Raw genomic sequence first — 18284 nt, 5'->3', positions numbered from 1 at the left:
GGCGCGTCGGCTATATGCGCGACCCGGTGGGGCGCTGGGGGGTGGCGACGTGGATGCTGGGACGGTGTCGTCCCGAATAGTGCGTGCATTGGAGCCGGCACTGGCCTCCGCGCTAGCTGGCCCATCGGGTAATGGTTCGCTTGCAGCTCCTAGTGCCAGCAATGTTCCTGGGACGGGTGTGTTAACCTCTTTCACATCTGCAGCAGCGGTTAAACGACCTGACGAAGACGGGATGGATCGAGACCGGGCTTCAGATTCCAGAGAGGGCGCGGCTGTGGAAGGACGGGCAGCTGGCATGTCAGGTGAGTCCGCGTCTGACCCCGATTGGGTCGGCTCTGCAGCGAGCGTTGTGAGTGCGTCTTCATCTGCTTCGCAGGGGTCCTCTTCCTCTGCATATAACCGAAGGCGTAGGCATAGATGGAGCAGGAGGGCGCGAGACGAAACCAGTTTGTCCTCCACGTCCTCTGGGTCCTCGGAATCTTCTAGGGATCGGAGGCGCGGCTCCAGGCGCAGAGGCGGGAAGAAGCGCAGGCGTTCGTTGTCATCCAGCATGTCGGTTGAATCGGGGCAGTCCGACGAGGTGCGGTGCGCGAACACGGCGGTCCTTCGGGGTCTACGGCCCAGGGTGAAGGAGCGGATTAGGAAGGGCCGTTATGTGAACATTTTCGCACTAACGGGCAAGACTAAAAAGGCGCTTGCAGCCGCCAGGAAAAAAGGGGGTGCGGCGGAAGAAGCCTACATGTCCTATCAGAATTGGTTGCGAGGCATGTATGTCTTTGCAGCCTGTTACCTGGGGTCGCGACCTGATGAATATATTAACGTTGTTCGTTATATGTTCCTCATTCACAAGCTTTCCACCAGGGGTTCGGCATGGCGCTCCAATTCGGATGGGTCTTGAAGCGCTGCATCTTCCACCTGGGTCTTTCGCCGGATGTCTACGGTACACATTCCTTCCGTATCGGTGCCGCTACGGCTGCCGCCACGGCAGGTTGGTCCGCGGGCGAGATCCGGGCACTCGGCAGGTGGAGGTCTGGAGTATTTCGGAGATACGTCAGACGTTGACCTGGTTGGTGCAACCTAGCTTGAGGAGTAGCCACCCGTCGCCATTAGGCGGGGGTCTTGAGGAATTTTTTGTTTAACCGGCAGTTTTAGTTACGGTTTCTACCGGCTGTCGGATGTTTGCGTTTTTTGCCTCAAGTCAAGTTAGGAGACCCGTGCCCACTAAAGTCCTGTCCCGTCATCGGCTAGGGCTAGGAGTGTTGCCCAATTTTAGCACCCTCTGTTACGATTTAGTGGTTGTTGTTGCTTGGCAGTTGCTGGTTTGGTTTTTTCCGTTTTCCGTTTTTTGTGAAGTTCTGGTTATTAATGAAATTTTATATTCTTCTACAGGAAAGCATGTTGACGAGCAGTTTATTTGGGTGTTAGGGCACTCGTTTGTGTACTGGGCGGCTCGCTTATCATTGCTGGCGGATGGCGCCACTTACCCGGAGGTCGGATTGATGCGCTGGCTTGGTTGGAGAGGCATGCGCTGGGAGGCTTTCCAGCAACGGTTGGAGGAAGCCGTGCAGAGTTTTGGTTTTCCGTTGTTCCTCATTGTCCATCTTGGGGGCAACGATCTGAGGTCGAGGTCATCCCTGGACCTCAGATGCCAGATCAGGCGTCAGTTGGTTGAGTTGGTGGCAGAATGGCCATTCTGCAGGGTAATCTGGTCGGATATTGTGCCGCTTTTGGTATGGCAGGGTGCCGACAGGCCGGGTGCCATAGATTTGGTACGGAGGAGAGTGAACGCGGTGGTGGGCCGCGCGGTTGTGGCTGCTGGGGGAAGCGTGATCTCGCATCCAGCCATCTCTTATAGGGACCGCACCCTGTTCCGAGGTGATGGTGTGCACCTGTCAGAGGATGGTCTGGCTAGATTCCTGGACGATATCTTTAGGGGGATTAGGTTAGGTTAGGGGTAAGTGGTAGGATGTGTGTTAGTGTATGGTGGCGGCGCAGGTTTGTCAGCAAACCTTCGTGTTGGCCGGTATCAGAACGGCTTAGGTATTGTTTTGGGTAGGCATTGGTTAATTTTCTCTGGGGAGCAGTTCAGTCACGGAGGAGTATGGGCATGGTAAGCAGGGGCGGAACGGAGGACATCATCGGACCCGGTGGGCCTCCTTTCTCCTTACGCATGGCTGAACTGCTGCCTCAAGTCGATGCTGATGTGGGCAGATGGCCTCATCAGTTTGGAGTTTTGTCCCGGCAAGGCGTGGGCAGTTGGTCCTGCCTTGGCGAGTTTGGATGGACAAGGAAAGTGGCAGTTGGCCCTTCCTTGCCTGTCGGGCAGTTGGCCCAAGTTCATATAGTTATGGTTAAGAATGTTTCGCTTATGCTAGGCCGTTCTTATCCCGCCACCATACCTTAGTTAGTTTTAAAAATAAATAAAATAGTTAGTTAAACCCTCTCAATAAATAAGCTGACCCATTTCACCGCAATTACAGTTGTCCGTGTATTTATTTATAGATAAGTTGGTGTGCATGGAGTGTGGGAGTGCATGAGCCATGGAGAGTTTATGACAGATAGGAGTAGGAGGAGGCACTAGGTATGGAGGTTGCAGTAGTCATAGGAATGAATGGATAAGAGTTTTGGTGCATCTTGGATAAGAGTGGGCAACAGTGGTGGCTTCACAGATGGGGCTGCAGCGCATTCCAAACAGGGGAGCCATACTGCCCCTAGCAATTGGGAAGATAAGCACATACATAAAGGAGGATGGAAAGGTGTCAGTGGAGCGAGACAAGCTGACGAGCTGAGCTAGAGCCGGGTATGAAGTTGTGGTGATGGAGCGGAGATGATGGGAGGGAATAGAGTTGAGGTAGGAGGTTACATGTGTTGCCGGTTTTAGAGAGTCCTATAAGAGGAAGAACCAGCCGGGTAAGCGCTGTATACTGTACAGTAAAATGTTACATAATAATCACAATTACCGGTGCTATACGAAGCCTTGAATCCAGTTGCCTCAGTCACTTTATCACTATTAAATTCAATAAGCATGGCATTCCCAGATGATATCATGGGGGGCGGCTGCCCAGCTCCGCAAGATCTGTCCAGTAATACAGGAGATGACCTGCTGTACCCGTCATATATCCGCAGGTAATCAGAGGCACAGGCTGGGGAGGGCTGAATGTCAAAAGCGCTGAACTGCAAGATAATCTGGGGGGGGGGGGCATCTTAGTAATAGGCAGGATAGAACACACTGTTACGTGTATTGGTGCTGCAAGAGGGTGTAGTACGGCTGACCGGCGGTCTCCTGACCGCCGGTCAGCTTACCGATATTACTTTCGACATTCAGCCACGTGAGTCTTACCTGATTCGCTGGGACACGAATGAGCCACAGACAGTTGCTATTACTTGGGTAATTATTGGGATAGTTGGAGGATGTCACTGAACCTTTAGTATCCGGCAATAAGGCCCGGCAGACTCCTATGAAAGAAAAATATTTTGGATTCACCGCCTCTATAGTGTATCTTTATCCTTATTGAACATCTCTAATATAATATGAACTATGGCACTGTAAGGTGGCGTACTATAAGCTGGAGGGCACTGTATGTGATAATGTGAATAGGGGGTACTGTGTAGTATAATGTGTATTCAGGGGAGTTTTAACAGAGGAGGGGGCCCATGTGCAGACTCTGGGTGGGCCCCCTTTTCTGCTCGGCGCAGTAGTCTCCGGCATTGTGCATGCACAGGACCCCGGAAACATGCGCCCGCCATGTTCTGGTGACCAAATTCCCTATGTGCATGCGCGGTGGCCATTTTGGAGGAGATTTTATCCCGGTTGCAGCGTCCAACGCTTTACTCCGATAAGGTAAGTATTAAAATATGGGTGCAATGTGTGCGGTGTGGGCCGGTGTACCGCACCCACTGCACCCATTACAGAAACGCCAATGTGTGTACTGGCAGCCCTATAATGTAAACTAGGGAACTACAGTGGTTCATAAAATAAACTAGGCACTACTACTTGGGCATAATATTAACTAGGGTATTACTATGGGGCATAACATTAACTATGGCACTACTTCAGATGGAGCCGTACTCATCTAGTGCGGCTCCATCGCAGGCGTGCACTCCCGGCAGGACTAGGCGATCCGGCGCCTAGCAATACAATGGGAGTGCACAGAGACGCTCCCTTTAAAGTGAATGGGGCGCGTGCGCATCTCGGACGCACATGCGCCCAAGACGCGGTGATGGTCACGCCTAGGCGGGCGTGCCCAGGCACAGACGGAGCCACGACTAGCTTGACTCCATCTCATCTAGTGCGGTTCCATCGCAGGCGTGCACTCCCGGCGCCTAGCTCCACTACGGGAGTGCACAGAGATACTCCCATTAAAGGGAATGGGACGCGTGCACGTCTCGGACGCGAGTGCACCCCAGAAATGGCGATGGGCGCGCCCAGGCATGGACGGACCCATGATTAGCGCAGCTCCATTTGTATGGGGAAATACATTAACTAGGGCACTACCTATGTGGCATAACATTAACTAGGGCACTACTATGGGGCATAACATTAACTAGGGCACTACTATGGGGCATAACATTAACTAGGGCACTACTATAGGGAATAACATTAACTAGGGCACTACTATGGGGCATAACATTAACTAGGACACTACTATGGGGCATAACATTAACTAGGGCACTACTATAGGGAATAACATTAACTAGGGCACTACTATGGGGCATAACATTAACTAGGGCACTACTATGGGGCATAACATTAACTAGGGCACTACTATAGGGAATAACATTAACTAGGGCACTACTATAGGGAATAACATTAACTAGGGCACTACTATGGGGCATAACATTAACTAGGACACTATTATGGGGCATAACATTAACTAGGGCACTACTATAGGGAATAACATTAACTAGGGCACTACTATGGGGCATAACATTAACTAGGGCACTACTATGGGGCATAACATTAACTAGGGCACTACTATAGGGAATAACATTAACTAGGGCACTACTATGGGGCATAACATTAACTAGGACACTACTATGGGGCATAACATTAACTAGGGCACTACTATAGGGAATAACATTAACTAGGGCACTACTATAGGGAATAACATTAACTAGGGCACTACTATGGGGCATAACATTAACTAGGGCACTACTATGGGGCATAAAATTAACTAGTGCACTACTATGGGGCATAACATTAACTAGGACACTACTATGGGGCATAACATTAACTAGGGCACTACTATGGGGCATAACATTAACTAGGGCACTACTAAGTGGCATAACACTAACTAGGGCACTACTATGGGGCATAACATTAACTAGAGCACTACTATGGGGCATAACATTAACTAGGGCACTACTATGGGGCATAAAATTAACTAGTGCACTACTATGGGGCATAACATTAACTAGAGCACTACTATGGGGCATAACATTAACTAGGACACTACTATGGGGCATAACATTAACTAGGGCACTACTATGGGGCATAACATTAACTAGGGCACTACTATGGGGCATAACATTAACTAGGGCACTACTAAGTGGCATAACACTCACTAGGGCACTACTATGGGGCATAACATTAACTAGGACACTACTAAGTGGCATAACACTAACTAGGGCACTACTATGGGGCATAACATTAACTAGGGCACTACTATGGGGCATAACATTAACTAGGGCACTACTATGGGGCATAACACAACTAGGGCACTACTATGGGGCATAACACAACTAGGGCACTACTATGGGGCATAACACAACTAGGGCACTACTATGGGGCATAACACAACTAGGGCACTACTATGGGGCATAACACAACTAGGGCACTACTATGGGGCATAACACAACTAGGGCACTACTATGGGGCATAACACAACTAGGGCACTACTATGGGGCATAACACAACTAGGGCACTACTATGAGGCATAACACAACTAGAGCACTACTATGGGGCATAACACAACTAGGGCACTACTATGGGGCATAACACAACTAGGGCACTACTATGGGGCATAACACAACTAGGGCACTACTATGGGGCATAACATTAACTAGGGCACTACTATGGGGCATAACATTAACTAGGGCACTACTATGGGGCATAACATTAACTAGGGCACTACTATGAGGCATAACATTAACTAGGGCACTACTATGGAGCATAACATTAACTAGGACACTACTATGGGGCATAACATTAACTAGGGCACTACTAAGTGGCATAACACTAACTAGGGCACTACTATGGGGCATAACATTAACTAGAGCACTACTATGGGGCATAACATTAACTAGGGCACTACTATGGGGCATAAAATTAACTAGGACACTACTATGGGGCATAACATTAACTAGGGCACTACTATGGGGCATAACATTAACTAGGGCACTACTAAGTGGCATAACACTAACTAGGGCACTACTATGGGGCATAACATTAACTAGAGCACTACTATGGGGCATAACATTAACTAGGGCACTACTATGGGGCATAAAATTAACTAGTGCACTACTATGGGGCATAACATTAACTAGGGCACTACTATGGGGCATAACATTAACTAGGGCACTACTATGGGGCATAACATTAACTAGGGCACTACTATGGGGCATAACATTAACTAGGGCACTACTAAGTGGCATAACACTCACTAGGGCACTACTATGGGGCATAACATTAACTAGGGCACTACTATGGGGCATAAAATTAACTAGTGCACTACTATGGGGCATAACACTAACTAGGGCACTACTATGGGGCATAACATTAACTAGGGCACTACTATGGGGCATAACATTAACTAGGGCACTACTATGGGGCATAACATTAACTAGGGCACTACTAAGTGGCATAACACTCACTAGGGCACTACTATGGGGCATAACATTAACTAGGACACTACTAAGTGGCATAACACTAACTAGGGCACTACTATGGGGCATAACATTAACTAGGGCACTACTATGGGGCATAACATTAACTAGGGCACTACTATGGGGCATAACACAACTAGGGCACTACTATGGGGCATAACACAACTAGGGCACTACTATGGGGCATAACACAACTAGGGCACTACTATGGGGCATAACACAACTAGGGCACTACTATGGGGCATAACACAACTAGGGCACTACTATGGGGCATAACACAACTAGGGCACTACTATGAGGCATAATATTAACTAGGACACTACTACAATGGTGCCAAGAGAGGGGGTGGGTACTTATTTAGTGTTCACTCTAGGCTGTTTTAGCAGGGCGCCGCGCCCTGCCCGTTTTTTAACAGGCAAAACCCGCCCTGCCCCTTTTGCGGCACCCTGCTAGAACAGCCGCCCGCTCCCTGCCCTCCCGGCGTGTATAGATGCCGTGCGCATGCGCGCGGCATCCATTCACGCATTGGGAGAGGGCTGTGGGAAGCCCAGCACCGACGGAGGTGCTGGGCACGCCCCCAACAGTGACGTCGCCGCCCACAGACGCTCTCTATAGTAGCGTCTGTGGGCCGCACCGCCCCCTAAAATGACGGAGGCGTGGTCACGCCCCCTAATTTGCGTGGCCGCGCCCCCATTTCGGACGCGCGCACATGTGCCCCCGGAGTCCGGCGCCCTGCCCCTTTTCACTCCTAGAGTGAACACTATTATTACTAATTGATACTTTGGATAATCTTCTATGTATATACTACTATATGTGTGTTTAGGTCTTGATATTTTTTAAGTGTGGTTGTCAAAAGTATTTTAACAGAAGTTTCAGTTACCATGTATATCATTTTTCAAGCATGCGGCATGTAGGAGTTTTATCCCAGTATTTTGGAGAACATTGATATTCTACTCTGAGAGCACCCCCAATTAATATATATACTCCAGATGGTAAAACATTTCAGGGTTGATGTATTAAGCCTTGGAGAGAGATAAAGTAAAGAAGTTGCCCGTAGCAACCAATCAGAGTCTAACTGTCATTTCATAGACTGTACTAGATAAATAACAATTATAAGATAATTGGGTACATTGTCATCTGTATTGCAGATCACTAACAAACACCAGACTGGTTTATAGTAATCATAGTTATAGTAGTTCTTACCGCAATTATACAACTTGTTTATTTTTGCAATATCCAAGCTGCTGAGGCCGTATCTCTGTCCAATCGGTTTAGAGGAATTTGGCTTAGGGACAATGGTGGCCAGGCCTGTCTGAGGGGACTTAGAGAACGCATACCTGGAAGAAAGTGTTACAGGTAGATAATGTCTACATTTTCATAAAATGCCTGTAAGTGTTAAGTGGGGGAGTGTTAGGGTTAGGCCAAGGGGTGTTTAGGGTTAGGCTGTGGATGGAGGTGTGGTCAGGGGTACTTTGTGCGGGAGGAGGGGGTTAGGGTGGATGCTGGAGGGGACGGTTAGGGTTAAGCTATGGGAGGGGTGGGTTAGGGTTAAAATACTTACCAGGATCTCTGTCGGGGCATCCTAACTGTCGGTGTTCTCACTGCCGGGATTTTGTACCCAACCTGTGTTAGGCTAGAGCCACACAGGATCTCGTTCAGCGGGACCTGCTTGGCTGGGAGGGTTTTTTTTGTGTGCACACGGATCCTGTTCTGTGGGATGCCGCAGAACAGGATCCGGCCAGTGACACACAGGATCCGGCCAGTGACACACAGGATCCGGCCAGTGACACACAGGATCCGGCCAGTGACACACAGGATCCGGCTAGTGACAGCCGCACTGTGTGAACACATACATTGAAATGATTATGTACCCAGTGGAACCACCCGCCACAATGGACCAAATCTTTTTTGCAGAAGCAGCCTAGTCTCCATATCTGCACTTTGTTTTTGAAAGTGTCATATGGACCAGTATTATAATTTTTTAAAATATGAACGGTGAAGTAACATTAGATCATTCAAAGTTCACATGACATCCCACACAGCACTGTTTAAAAGATATGACATTCCAGCTAAACCGCAGGCATCTTATACAGGACATAAAACGAACTCCGTGGACACTTCAGTTGTTGTGACAGCACTGGCCCCTCCCCTGTGTATGAATCCACCAATCAGCACAATGCATTCCTGCAAAGCAAGTTTGCAAAGTGATGTATGTTCTACCCCTCTGAGTAGAGAAGCTCCTCCCTTATAACACAGCAGCCTACTGTAGAGGGGTGAGAGGAAGTAGTACGCATTCTTTCATATATATTCATTTAAATTGAGGCTTTACTTACTCTGTAAGTATTTGCTGCGTTTCTGTATCAGAGGAAAACTTTGGGGTCTATGGAGTTAGCCTTGGAGAGAGATAAAGTGGTCGTAGATAGAATACCAGCCAATCAGTCCCTAAGTGCCACATTACAGACTGTGTTGAAACATGACAGTTAGGAGCTGGTTGGTTGGTACTTTATCTCCGCCCACTTTATCTCTCTCCAAGGCTTAGTACATAGATCCCTTAATTTAATGTTATAGCTGTTTATTGCAGAATAACCAGCTTATCATTTGTCCTCTAACTTGGCTACAAGTTGCATTTTATATTAATTTCCAGGTACAATTTACAATTTTTTTTTCTGCAGCGGGGTACACTGTGTTCCACAGGGAATTCATCGGAGTGTAGAGTTGGATCTTGATCCAGAAGCACCAACAGGCTAAAGCTTTGACTGTTCCCAGGATGCATTGCACCGCCTCCTCTATAGCCCCGCCTCCGGGCACTGGAGCTCAGTTTGTAAGTTGGTGCCTGCAGAGCAGGTCACTTAACAGGGGGGGCTGCGCTAGGCAGCCCTAAAAAGAGCTTTTAGAAGACTTCAAGGGCTGCAGCACTTTATATGTCAGTGTGACATACAGGGCCGGCTCCAGGCCTACTAGCACCCTGAGCGAAAGCATGTAAAAGCGCCCCCCCCCCCCACTCCCACCCCATGCGCGCTCCAGGAAAAGTGGGCGTGGCCTCTTGGAAAGTGGGCATGGCCTCATAACTTCATATTATTAGACTATAAATAAATATGTTTTCACACCCCCTCTACGCACACAATTAGCAGCCTTACACATAACAGCCACAGTAGTGTTCCTTACACACAATGTCTCCAGTATAGTGTCAGATACACATAATGTCTCCAGTATAGTGCCAGATACACAATGTGCAGTGCCAGATAGACATGATATGCCCCCCAGCAGTGCCAGCTACACACAATATGCCCCCCAGCAGTGCCAGCTACACGATAGTGTTCACTTTTTAGGGCAGGGAGGGCACATTTTTAAGTTAGGAGGGCAAAATGATGTACATACTGTAATGCTTGTTGCTCATCTACCTACATGGTAAAGCATGGACAGTGCGCGCCGAAGGCGCGCAGCAAAAATTTAGGGGCGTTGCTTCGTGGGGAAGGTGCGTGGCCACATAATAGTGGCAATTCGCATTACACCACACAGTAGTGCAGTTAATACACACTGCACCAGGTAGAACCTCCTAGACACTTTGCGCCAGGCAGAGCACGTTAGACACTTTGCGCCAGGCAGAGCACGTTAGACACTTTGCGCCAGGCAGAGCACGTTAGACACATTGCCTAGCCACAGACGCCTAGCGGGAACACTACATGATATGCTCCCCAGCCGTGCCAGCTACACATGACATGCCCCCCAGCAGTGCCAGCAACACATGACATGCCCCCCAGCAATGCCAGATACATAAATGGCCACACAGTGCCAGATATGTAGATACAGATAAGCCCCCACAGTGCCAGATACAGAAAAGCCCCCACAGTGCCAGATACAGAAAAGCCCCCACAGTGCTAGATAAATGCCCCCACAGTGCCAGATAAATGCCCCCACAGTGCCAGATATGACCCCACAGTGCTACATAAATGCCCCCAGTGCCAGATAAATGCCCCCACAGTGCCAGATAAATGCCCCCACAGTGCCAGATAAATGCCCACAGTGCCAGATAAATGCCCACAGTGCCAGATAAATGCCCCCACAGTGCCAGATAAATGTCCCCACAGTGCCAGATAAATGCCCCCACAGTGCCAGATAAATGCCCACAGTGCCAGATAAATGTCCCCACAGTGCCAGATAAATGCCCCCACAGTGCCAGATAAATGCCCCCACAGTGCCAGATATGCCCCCAGTGTGCCAGATATGCCCCCACAGTGCCAGATATGCCCCCACAATGCCAGATACATAAATGCCCCCACAGTGCCAGATATGCCCCCACAGTGCCAGATATGCCCCCACAGAGCCAGATATGCCCCCACAGAGCCAGAAATGCCCCCAGTGTGCCAGAAATGCCCCCACAGTGCCAGATAAATGCCCCCACAGTGCCAGATAAATGCCCCCACAGTGCGATCCATAAATGTGCCCCCCCCCCCCCAAATACCTGCGGCGCTGAGAGGGGGAGGAGTACTGCTGTCCGAGAACTGGAGTGCCGAGTGAGGGTGCGGGTCCGGGTGCGGGTGGGCGGCCACTTGTGTGCGCTATGCACGTTGTGCGGTGCCGGCGTCTGACGTTAGACACCGGCACCGCGCAGCGCGCATAGCGCACACACGGATGGGACGGGCCAATGCCGCACACACAGGGCCGGCTCCAGCTTCGAATATGGCGGCGCCAGCGCGCGGCGCCCATTAAGGGTGGCGCCCTGCGCGGCCGCTCTATTCGAACATGCCTAGAGCCGGCCCTGGTGACATACTGTGCTGCGGCTCCATCACCTCCCCAGCAGCGCTGCATACTCCCGCTGGCCGAGTTCCCGGGTACTTGCGGCGGAGGCGCTCCAGTTACCAGGCACACCACCGCTGACGCTCTCCAGGATCGCGTGGCTGTTTCTTAGGGAGGAGATAAGAGGGTCCCCCAGGTGGAACCCGCTGCTAAATTGCGTTCTGGTCGCGGTCCCAGGAGACGGACCGCGCCGCTGGCGTGGACAATGTGTCAGTACAGGGACCCCACTATATCTACCAGGGCAGGGAGCACAGGTCGGATTATGTAAAATCTGTTTAAATAAAGCTCCACAGTACCCGGGGGTGAGGACCAGCATAGGGGATAAGACGCTGACCTGTAGCCCCTTCCCCAGTTCCGGGCGACATCTACTGCTGGTGTTCTCTCCCTGGAGCTGCTTCTCACTCTCCCTCACTCCCTGGCTGAGATTTAGGCGCCATCTTCTCAAGTATCTGTGTTTGGTCTCTTGGACTGCAGGGCCAAGTCTCCTCTGTAAATCCGCCTGTTTCATCAGCGCTGTGATTTTACAGTCACTTAAGTATTCTACGTGTCATTTTAAGACAGTGTTAGTTAAGAACAAATGTCTCTCTACCAGAATATTTAGTACAAGTGTTCTGATATATACATATATACATCCAGTCTCTAGCTGTGTGTATAATATACACTGCTCAAAAAAATAAAGGGAACACTTAAACAACACAATGTAACTCCAAGTCAGTCACACTTCTGTGAATTCAAACTGTCCACTTAGGAAGCAACACTGATTGACAATCAATTTCACATGCTGTTGGAATAGACAACAGGTGGGAATTATAGGCAATTAGCAAGACACCCCCAATAAAGGAGTTGTTCTGCAGGTGGTGACCACAGACCAATTCTCATCTCCTATGCTTTCTGGCTGATGTTTTGGTCACTTTTGAAAGCTGGCGGTGCTTTCACTCTAGTGGTAGCATGAGACAGAGTCTACAACCCACACAAGTGGCTCAGGTAGTGCAGCTCATCCAGGATGGCACATCAATGCGAGCTGTGGCAAGAAGGTTTGCTGTGTCTGTCAGCGTAGTGTCCAGAGCATGGAGGTGCTACCAGGAGACAGGCCAGTACATCAGGAGACGTGGAGGAGGGCAACAACCCAGCAGCAGGACCGCTACCTCCGCCTTTGTGCAAGGAGGAACAGGAGGAGCACTGCCAGAGCCCTGCAAAATGACCTCCAGCAAGCCACAAATGTGCATGTGTCTTCTCAAACGATCAGAAACAGACTACATGAGGGTGGTATGAGGGCCCGACGTCCACAGGTGGGGGTTGTGCTTACAGCCCAACACCGTGCAGGACGTTTGGCATTTGCCAGAGAACACCAAAATTGGCAAATTCGCCACTGGCGCCCTGTGCTCTTCACAGACCTCCATGGGTTAATAAATTTGATTTCCATTGATCATTTTTGTGTGATTTTATTGTCAGCACATTCAACTATGTAAAGAACAAAGTATTTAATAAGAATATTTCATTCATTCAGATCTAGGATGTGTTATTTTAGTGTTCCCTTTATTTTTTGAGCAGTGTATATATATATATATATATATATATATATAAATATGGGGAGTCCCACACTCTCACCCAGCGCAGGTAACGGCTGGGGTGCCAAATCAAAGTCTGATCCAATCACTGGGTCAAACTCATAGTACAGTACAGTGTTTCTCCACATTAACCGTGGGGAAAGATAGCACTCTCCAGACTTGTTATAATATTATGCAAAAAAGTCATTTATTCACAAAAACTTGGTTCCATGGGTTTCTTCATGTCACAAGCAGGGTATATAACAAAAAGGCTCACCAACGTTTCGGTCCTGAATTGGACCTTTCTCAAGGTATTAGCCAGTCTCTTAAAGCAAGATCAGGAAAACAGCAGCATCAATGTCAACATCACAAGCAGGAACCAGGATCTGCATGTTGCCTCCCAGGTCCCCTGAATATATACCCAGGAGCTAAAAAATGAGAGGGTCACAAGCCCATCAGCCGTGACGTCACTTCCGGTCAAACCGGAAGTCCCGTTCCGCCGGCCGCTGTGTACAAATGTACCAAAGAGACACTATATGCAGGATAAACTGAGACAACCCTGTGTTAACAGGCTTGTCTGTAATGTCCCCCGCCCTGCGCATCCAGCCGTTGGTTGTCACGGCTGGATCGCGGGTATCCATGGTTACGCTACGTCACTTCCGGTTCAAACCGGAAGTTGTGCGTTCCACACGGCGGGATGTGCGTTTCAGCTCACAAATGAGATCAGAGGCTGCACAGTGTATATTGCAAGTGCAACAAAGTGCACAAATGTTAAGTGCACAAAAGATAGGGTTAATGGCTTGGCCCAATAGGACATATGAGATATTAGGAAATACATTAATATCGGTGAAGAGGGTATATTGGGGACCCGGAGGCTCACACATATTACATTATGGGAATAAGATTAATACAATCATATAAGTGTGCGCTACGCGCGTCACACCCGTGCAGAAAACTTTTTTCTTACTGAACTGTCATATGGAAATGACTATGTATTTATGAGAAATTGGATTTTAATCTACATATCATGGAAAAACATAGAGATAATAAATGATTGTTAGCCAGACTCGGAGGGTCAGGTATTCATAGATTTGCTACAGTTCACCTGAGTGTATCTCTATCACACCTGGATAGAGTAAAAAATTTTTTTATTTTTTCGTATTCTTTCGGTTGTGGTCCACGTTCGTAGTCTATTATCCCAGAAATATAGAGAGGGGATTATTTTCATTCATCCCTCTAGGGGAGATAGTGTCTAGTCTATGAATCCAGAAGCTCTCTCTGCGTTTTAGACTCATGATGCGGTCTCCGCCACGGGTGGGTGGTGGTACCCAGTCAATAAGTTTGCACCTGAGATTGGATACTTGGTGATGATAGGTCAGAAAGTGCCTCGGTACGGGTTGTTCTGCTTTCTTAGATTCAATCGCCTGGTGTATGGTAGTCCTATGGTTAGCCATTCTATCACGGAATCTTCTCGATGTCATCCCGACATAATATAGTCCGCAGGGGCATACGAGAATATAAATGACATGGTCCATAAGGCAGTGTAATTTATATCTAATCTTAATAGGGCGTCCAGAATGTGGGTGCGGAAAGGTGGGTCCGGTGAGCAAGCTTCGGCATGTGGTGCAACCGGTGCATTTATAGCATCCTGGTTTCTGTTCTTGCAACCAGGTAGTCCTGTTAGGAGTAGTGGGATTCGCTGTTGGTCTCAATAGGAGCTGTTTAAGGTTTGGTGATTTCCTATAAGCCATCATAGGAGGTCGTAGGTTCTTCGCCTTTAGTGCTGCATCCGATGTAATGATGGGCCACCTCTTTCGGAGTGCTTTGTTTATTTTGCCTGACTGACTGTCGAAGGTTGTGGTGAAGACCATCCTGTCGGTTTTGTTGGTGGAGCTTGCCAGTGTAGTGCTGGTGTTGGACTCAGTATTGTTAGTTGATGTAAATTTTTCACGGGCTTTGTGCAGACATCGCTGTAAGCAGCCATCGGTATAACCACGTTCTTTAAATCTAAGAGACATGTCGTCCAACTGTTGTTCCATAGTTGATGGGTTGGAGTTGTTCCTCATGACTCGCAAAAATTGGGAGATAGGTAGGTTCTCTTTCAGTGCTGGTGGGTGCTGGCTAGTAGATAGGAGAAGGGTATTCCTGTCTGTGGGTTTCCTGAAGAGCGTAGTGCTGATCTCATGGTTGAGTATGGAGACCGTGATGTCCAGGAAATGGATCTGCTGGTCATCTATCTGGTGTGTGAATCTCACCGGATTGTCCAGTTCATTTAATGCCTGCACCATCTGGTGGAACATCTCTGTTGTCCCGGTCCATAGGATAAATATGTCATCGATGAAGCGCTTATACATACAAATATGGGCTCCATATGCTGGTAGGATGTGCTTCTTTTCGTAGGCCGACATATATATATTAGCGTATGCCGGCGCCAAATTTGAACCCATAGCGGTCCCTGATTGCTGGACATAATACTTATCCAAGTACGAGAAGTGATTCAACTTCAACACTGCTTCAGCCAGTTGAATGATAAAATCAATCGGTGGCTCATCCGGAGGGTGGGTCCCAAGGGCATCTCTTAGTGCTTGCAGCCCCTCTTCATGGGGAATGATGGTATAAAGAGAGCAAACATCCAATGTGGCCAGTCTGACATTGCCACTCAGCTGTGGTAATTCGGAAAGTTTGGCGAGGAAGTCCATAGTGTCCCTGATGTAGCTATCAGACTGCTGTACTATTGGTTGCAAAAATGAGTCCACGTATACTGCCAGTGGTTGCAACAGCGAGTTTTTAGCCGAGATGATTGGTCTGCCTGGTGGGTGAGAGAGTGTTTTGTGGACTTTGGGTAGGGTGTATATAATGGGACACACTGGGTGTGAGACCGTAAGCTGACACATCGACCTATCTAGGCTGTGCTACTAACCCCATCCCGAATTTCAAAAAACAAGTGGACCGGTTATTGCAACTTAGTTTCCAGTCCAAGTGGATTGACAAACACACCTTTGATTACCTTACGGTCTCCCAATTTTTGCGAGTCATGAGGAACAACTCCAACCCATCAACTATGGAACAACAGTTGGACGACATGTCTCTTAGATTTAAAGAACGTGGTTATACCGATGGCTGCTTACAGCGATGTCTGCACAAAGCCCGTGAAAAATTTACATCAACTAACAATACTGAGTCCAACACCAGCACTACACTGGCAAGCTCCACCAACAAAACCGACAGGATGGTCTTCACCACAACCTTCGACAGTCAGTCAGGCAAAATAAACAAAGCACTCCGAAAGAGGTGGCCCATCATTACATCGGATGCAGCACTAAAGGCGAAGAACCTACGACCTCCTATGATGGCTTATAGGAAATCACCAAACCTTAAACAGCTCCTATTGAGACCAACAGCGAATCCCACTACTCCTAACAGGACTACCTGGTTGCAAGAACAGAAACCAGGATGCTATAAATGCACCGGTTGCACCACATGCCGAAGCTTGCTCACCGGACCCACCTTTCCGCACCCACATTCTGGACGCCCTATTAAGATTAGATATAAATTACACTGCCTTATGGACCATGTCATTTATATTCTCGTATGCCCCTGCGGACTATATTATGTCGGGATGACATCGAGAAGATTCCGTGATAGAATGGCTAACCATAGGACTACCATACACCAGGCGATTGAATCTAAGAAAGCAGAACAACCCGTACCGAGGCACTTTCTGACCTATCATCACCAAGTATCCAATCTCAGGTGCAAACTTATTGACTGGGTACCACCACCCACCCGTGGCGGAGACCGCATCATGAGTCTAAAACGCAGAGAGAGCTTCTGGATTCATAGACTAGACACTATCTCCCCTAGAGGGATGAATGAAAATAATCCCCTCTCTATATTTCTGGGATAATAGACTACGAACGTGGACCACAACCGAAAGAATACGAAAAAATAAAAAAATAAAAATTTTTTTACTCTATCCAGGTGTGATAGAGATACACTCAGGTGAACTGTAGCAAATCTATGAATACCTGACCCTCCGAGTCTGGCTAACAATCATTTATTATCTCTATGTTTTTCCATGATATGTAGATTAAAATCCAATTTCTCATAAATACATAGTCATTTCCATATGACAGTTCAGTAAGAAAAAAGTTTTCTGCACGGGTGTGACGCGCGTAGCGCACACTTATATGATTGTATTAATCTTATTCCCATAATGTAATATGTGTGAGCCTCCGGGTCCCCAATATACCCTCTTCACCGATATTAATGTATTTCCTAATATCTCATATGTCCTATTGGGCCAAGCCATTAACCCTATCTTTTGTGCACTTAACATTTGTGCACTTTGTTGCACTTGCAATATACACTGTGCAGCCTCTGATCTCATTTGTGAGCTGAAACGCACATCCCGCCGTGTGGAACGCACAACTTCCGGTTTGAACCGGAAGTGACGTAGCGTAACCATGGATACCCGCGATCCAGCCGTGACAACCAACGGCTGGATGCGCAGGGCGGGGGACATTACAGACAAGCCTGTTAACACAGGGTTGTCTCAGTTTATCCTGCATATAGTGTCTCTTTGGTACATTTGTACACAGCGGCCGGCGGAACGGGACTTCCGGTTTGACCGGAAGTGACGTCACGGCTGATGGGCTTGTGACCCTCTCATTTTTTAGCTCCTGGGTATATATTCAGGGGACCTGGGAGGCAACATGCAGATCCTGGTTCCTGCTTGTGATGTTGACATTGATGCTGCTGTTTTCCTGATCTTGCTTTAAGAGACTGGCTAATACCTTGAGAAAGGTCCAATTCAGGACCGAAACGTTGGTGAGCCTTTTTGTTATATACCCTGCTTGTGACATGAAGAAACCCATGGAACCAAGTTTTTGTGAATAAATGACTTTTTTGCATAATATTATAACAAGTCTGGAGAGTGCTATCTTTCCCCACGGTTAATGTGGAGAAACACTGTACTGTACTATGAGTTTGACCCAGTGATTGGATCAGACTTTGATTTGGCACCCCAGCCGTTACCTGCGCTGGGTGAGAGTG

General features: G+C 48.2%; 1 protein-coding gene across 3 annotated transcripts in view; it reads right to left on the bottom strand.

Moving 5' to 3' along the window:
• The window catches only part of LOC134968725 (embryonic protein UVS.2-like), a 127295-nt gene that overhangs the window by 9465 nt on the left and 99546 nt on the right, over nt 1–18284 (bottom strand). For all 3 annotated transcript variants that reach the window (XM_063944226.1, XM_063944228.1, XM_063944227.1), the window contains exons 9-11: nt 8089–8222; nt 3341–3456; nt 2961–3186 (exon numbers count right to left, since the gene is read on the bottom strand). In XM_063944226.1, coding sequence (XP_063800296.1) covers nt 2961–3186; nt 3341–3456; nt 8089–8222 — 476 coding nt within the window. The remainder of the gene's footprint in view (nt 1–2960; nt 3187–3340; nt 3457–8088; nt 8223–18284) is intronic.

Source organism: Pseudophryne corroboree, chromosome 11 (genome assembly GCF_028390025.1).
Source record: "Pseudophryne corroboree isolate aPseCor3 chromosome 11, aPseCor3.hap2, whole genome shotgun sequence".
Lineage (NCBI taxonomy): Eukaryota > Metazoa > Chordata > Amphibia > Anura > Myobatrachidae > Pseudophryne > Pseudophryne corroboree.
The sequence above is the reverse complement of the archived record's forward strand: the minus strand, read 5'-3'. Positions and strand labels throughout refer to the sequence as shown.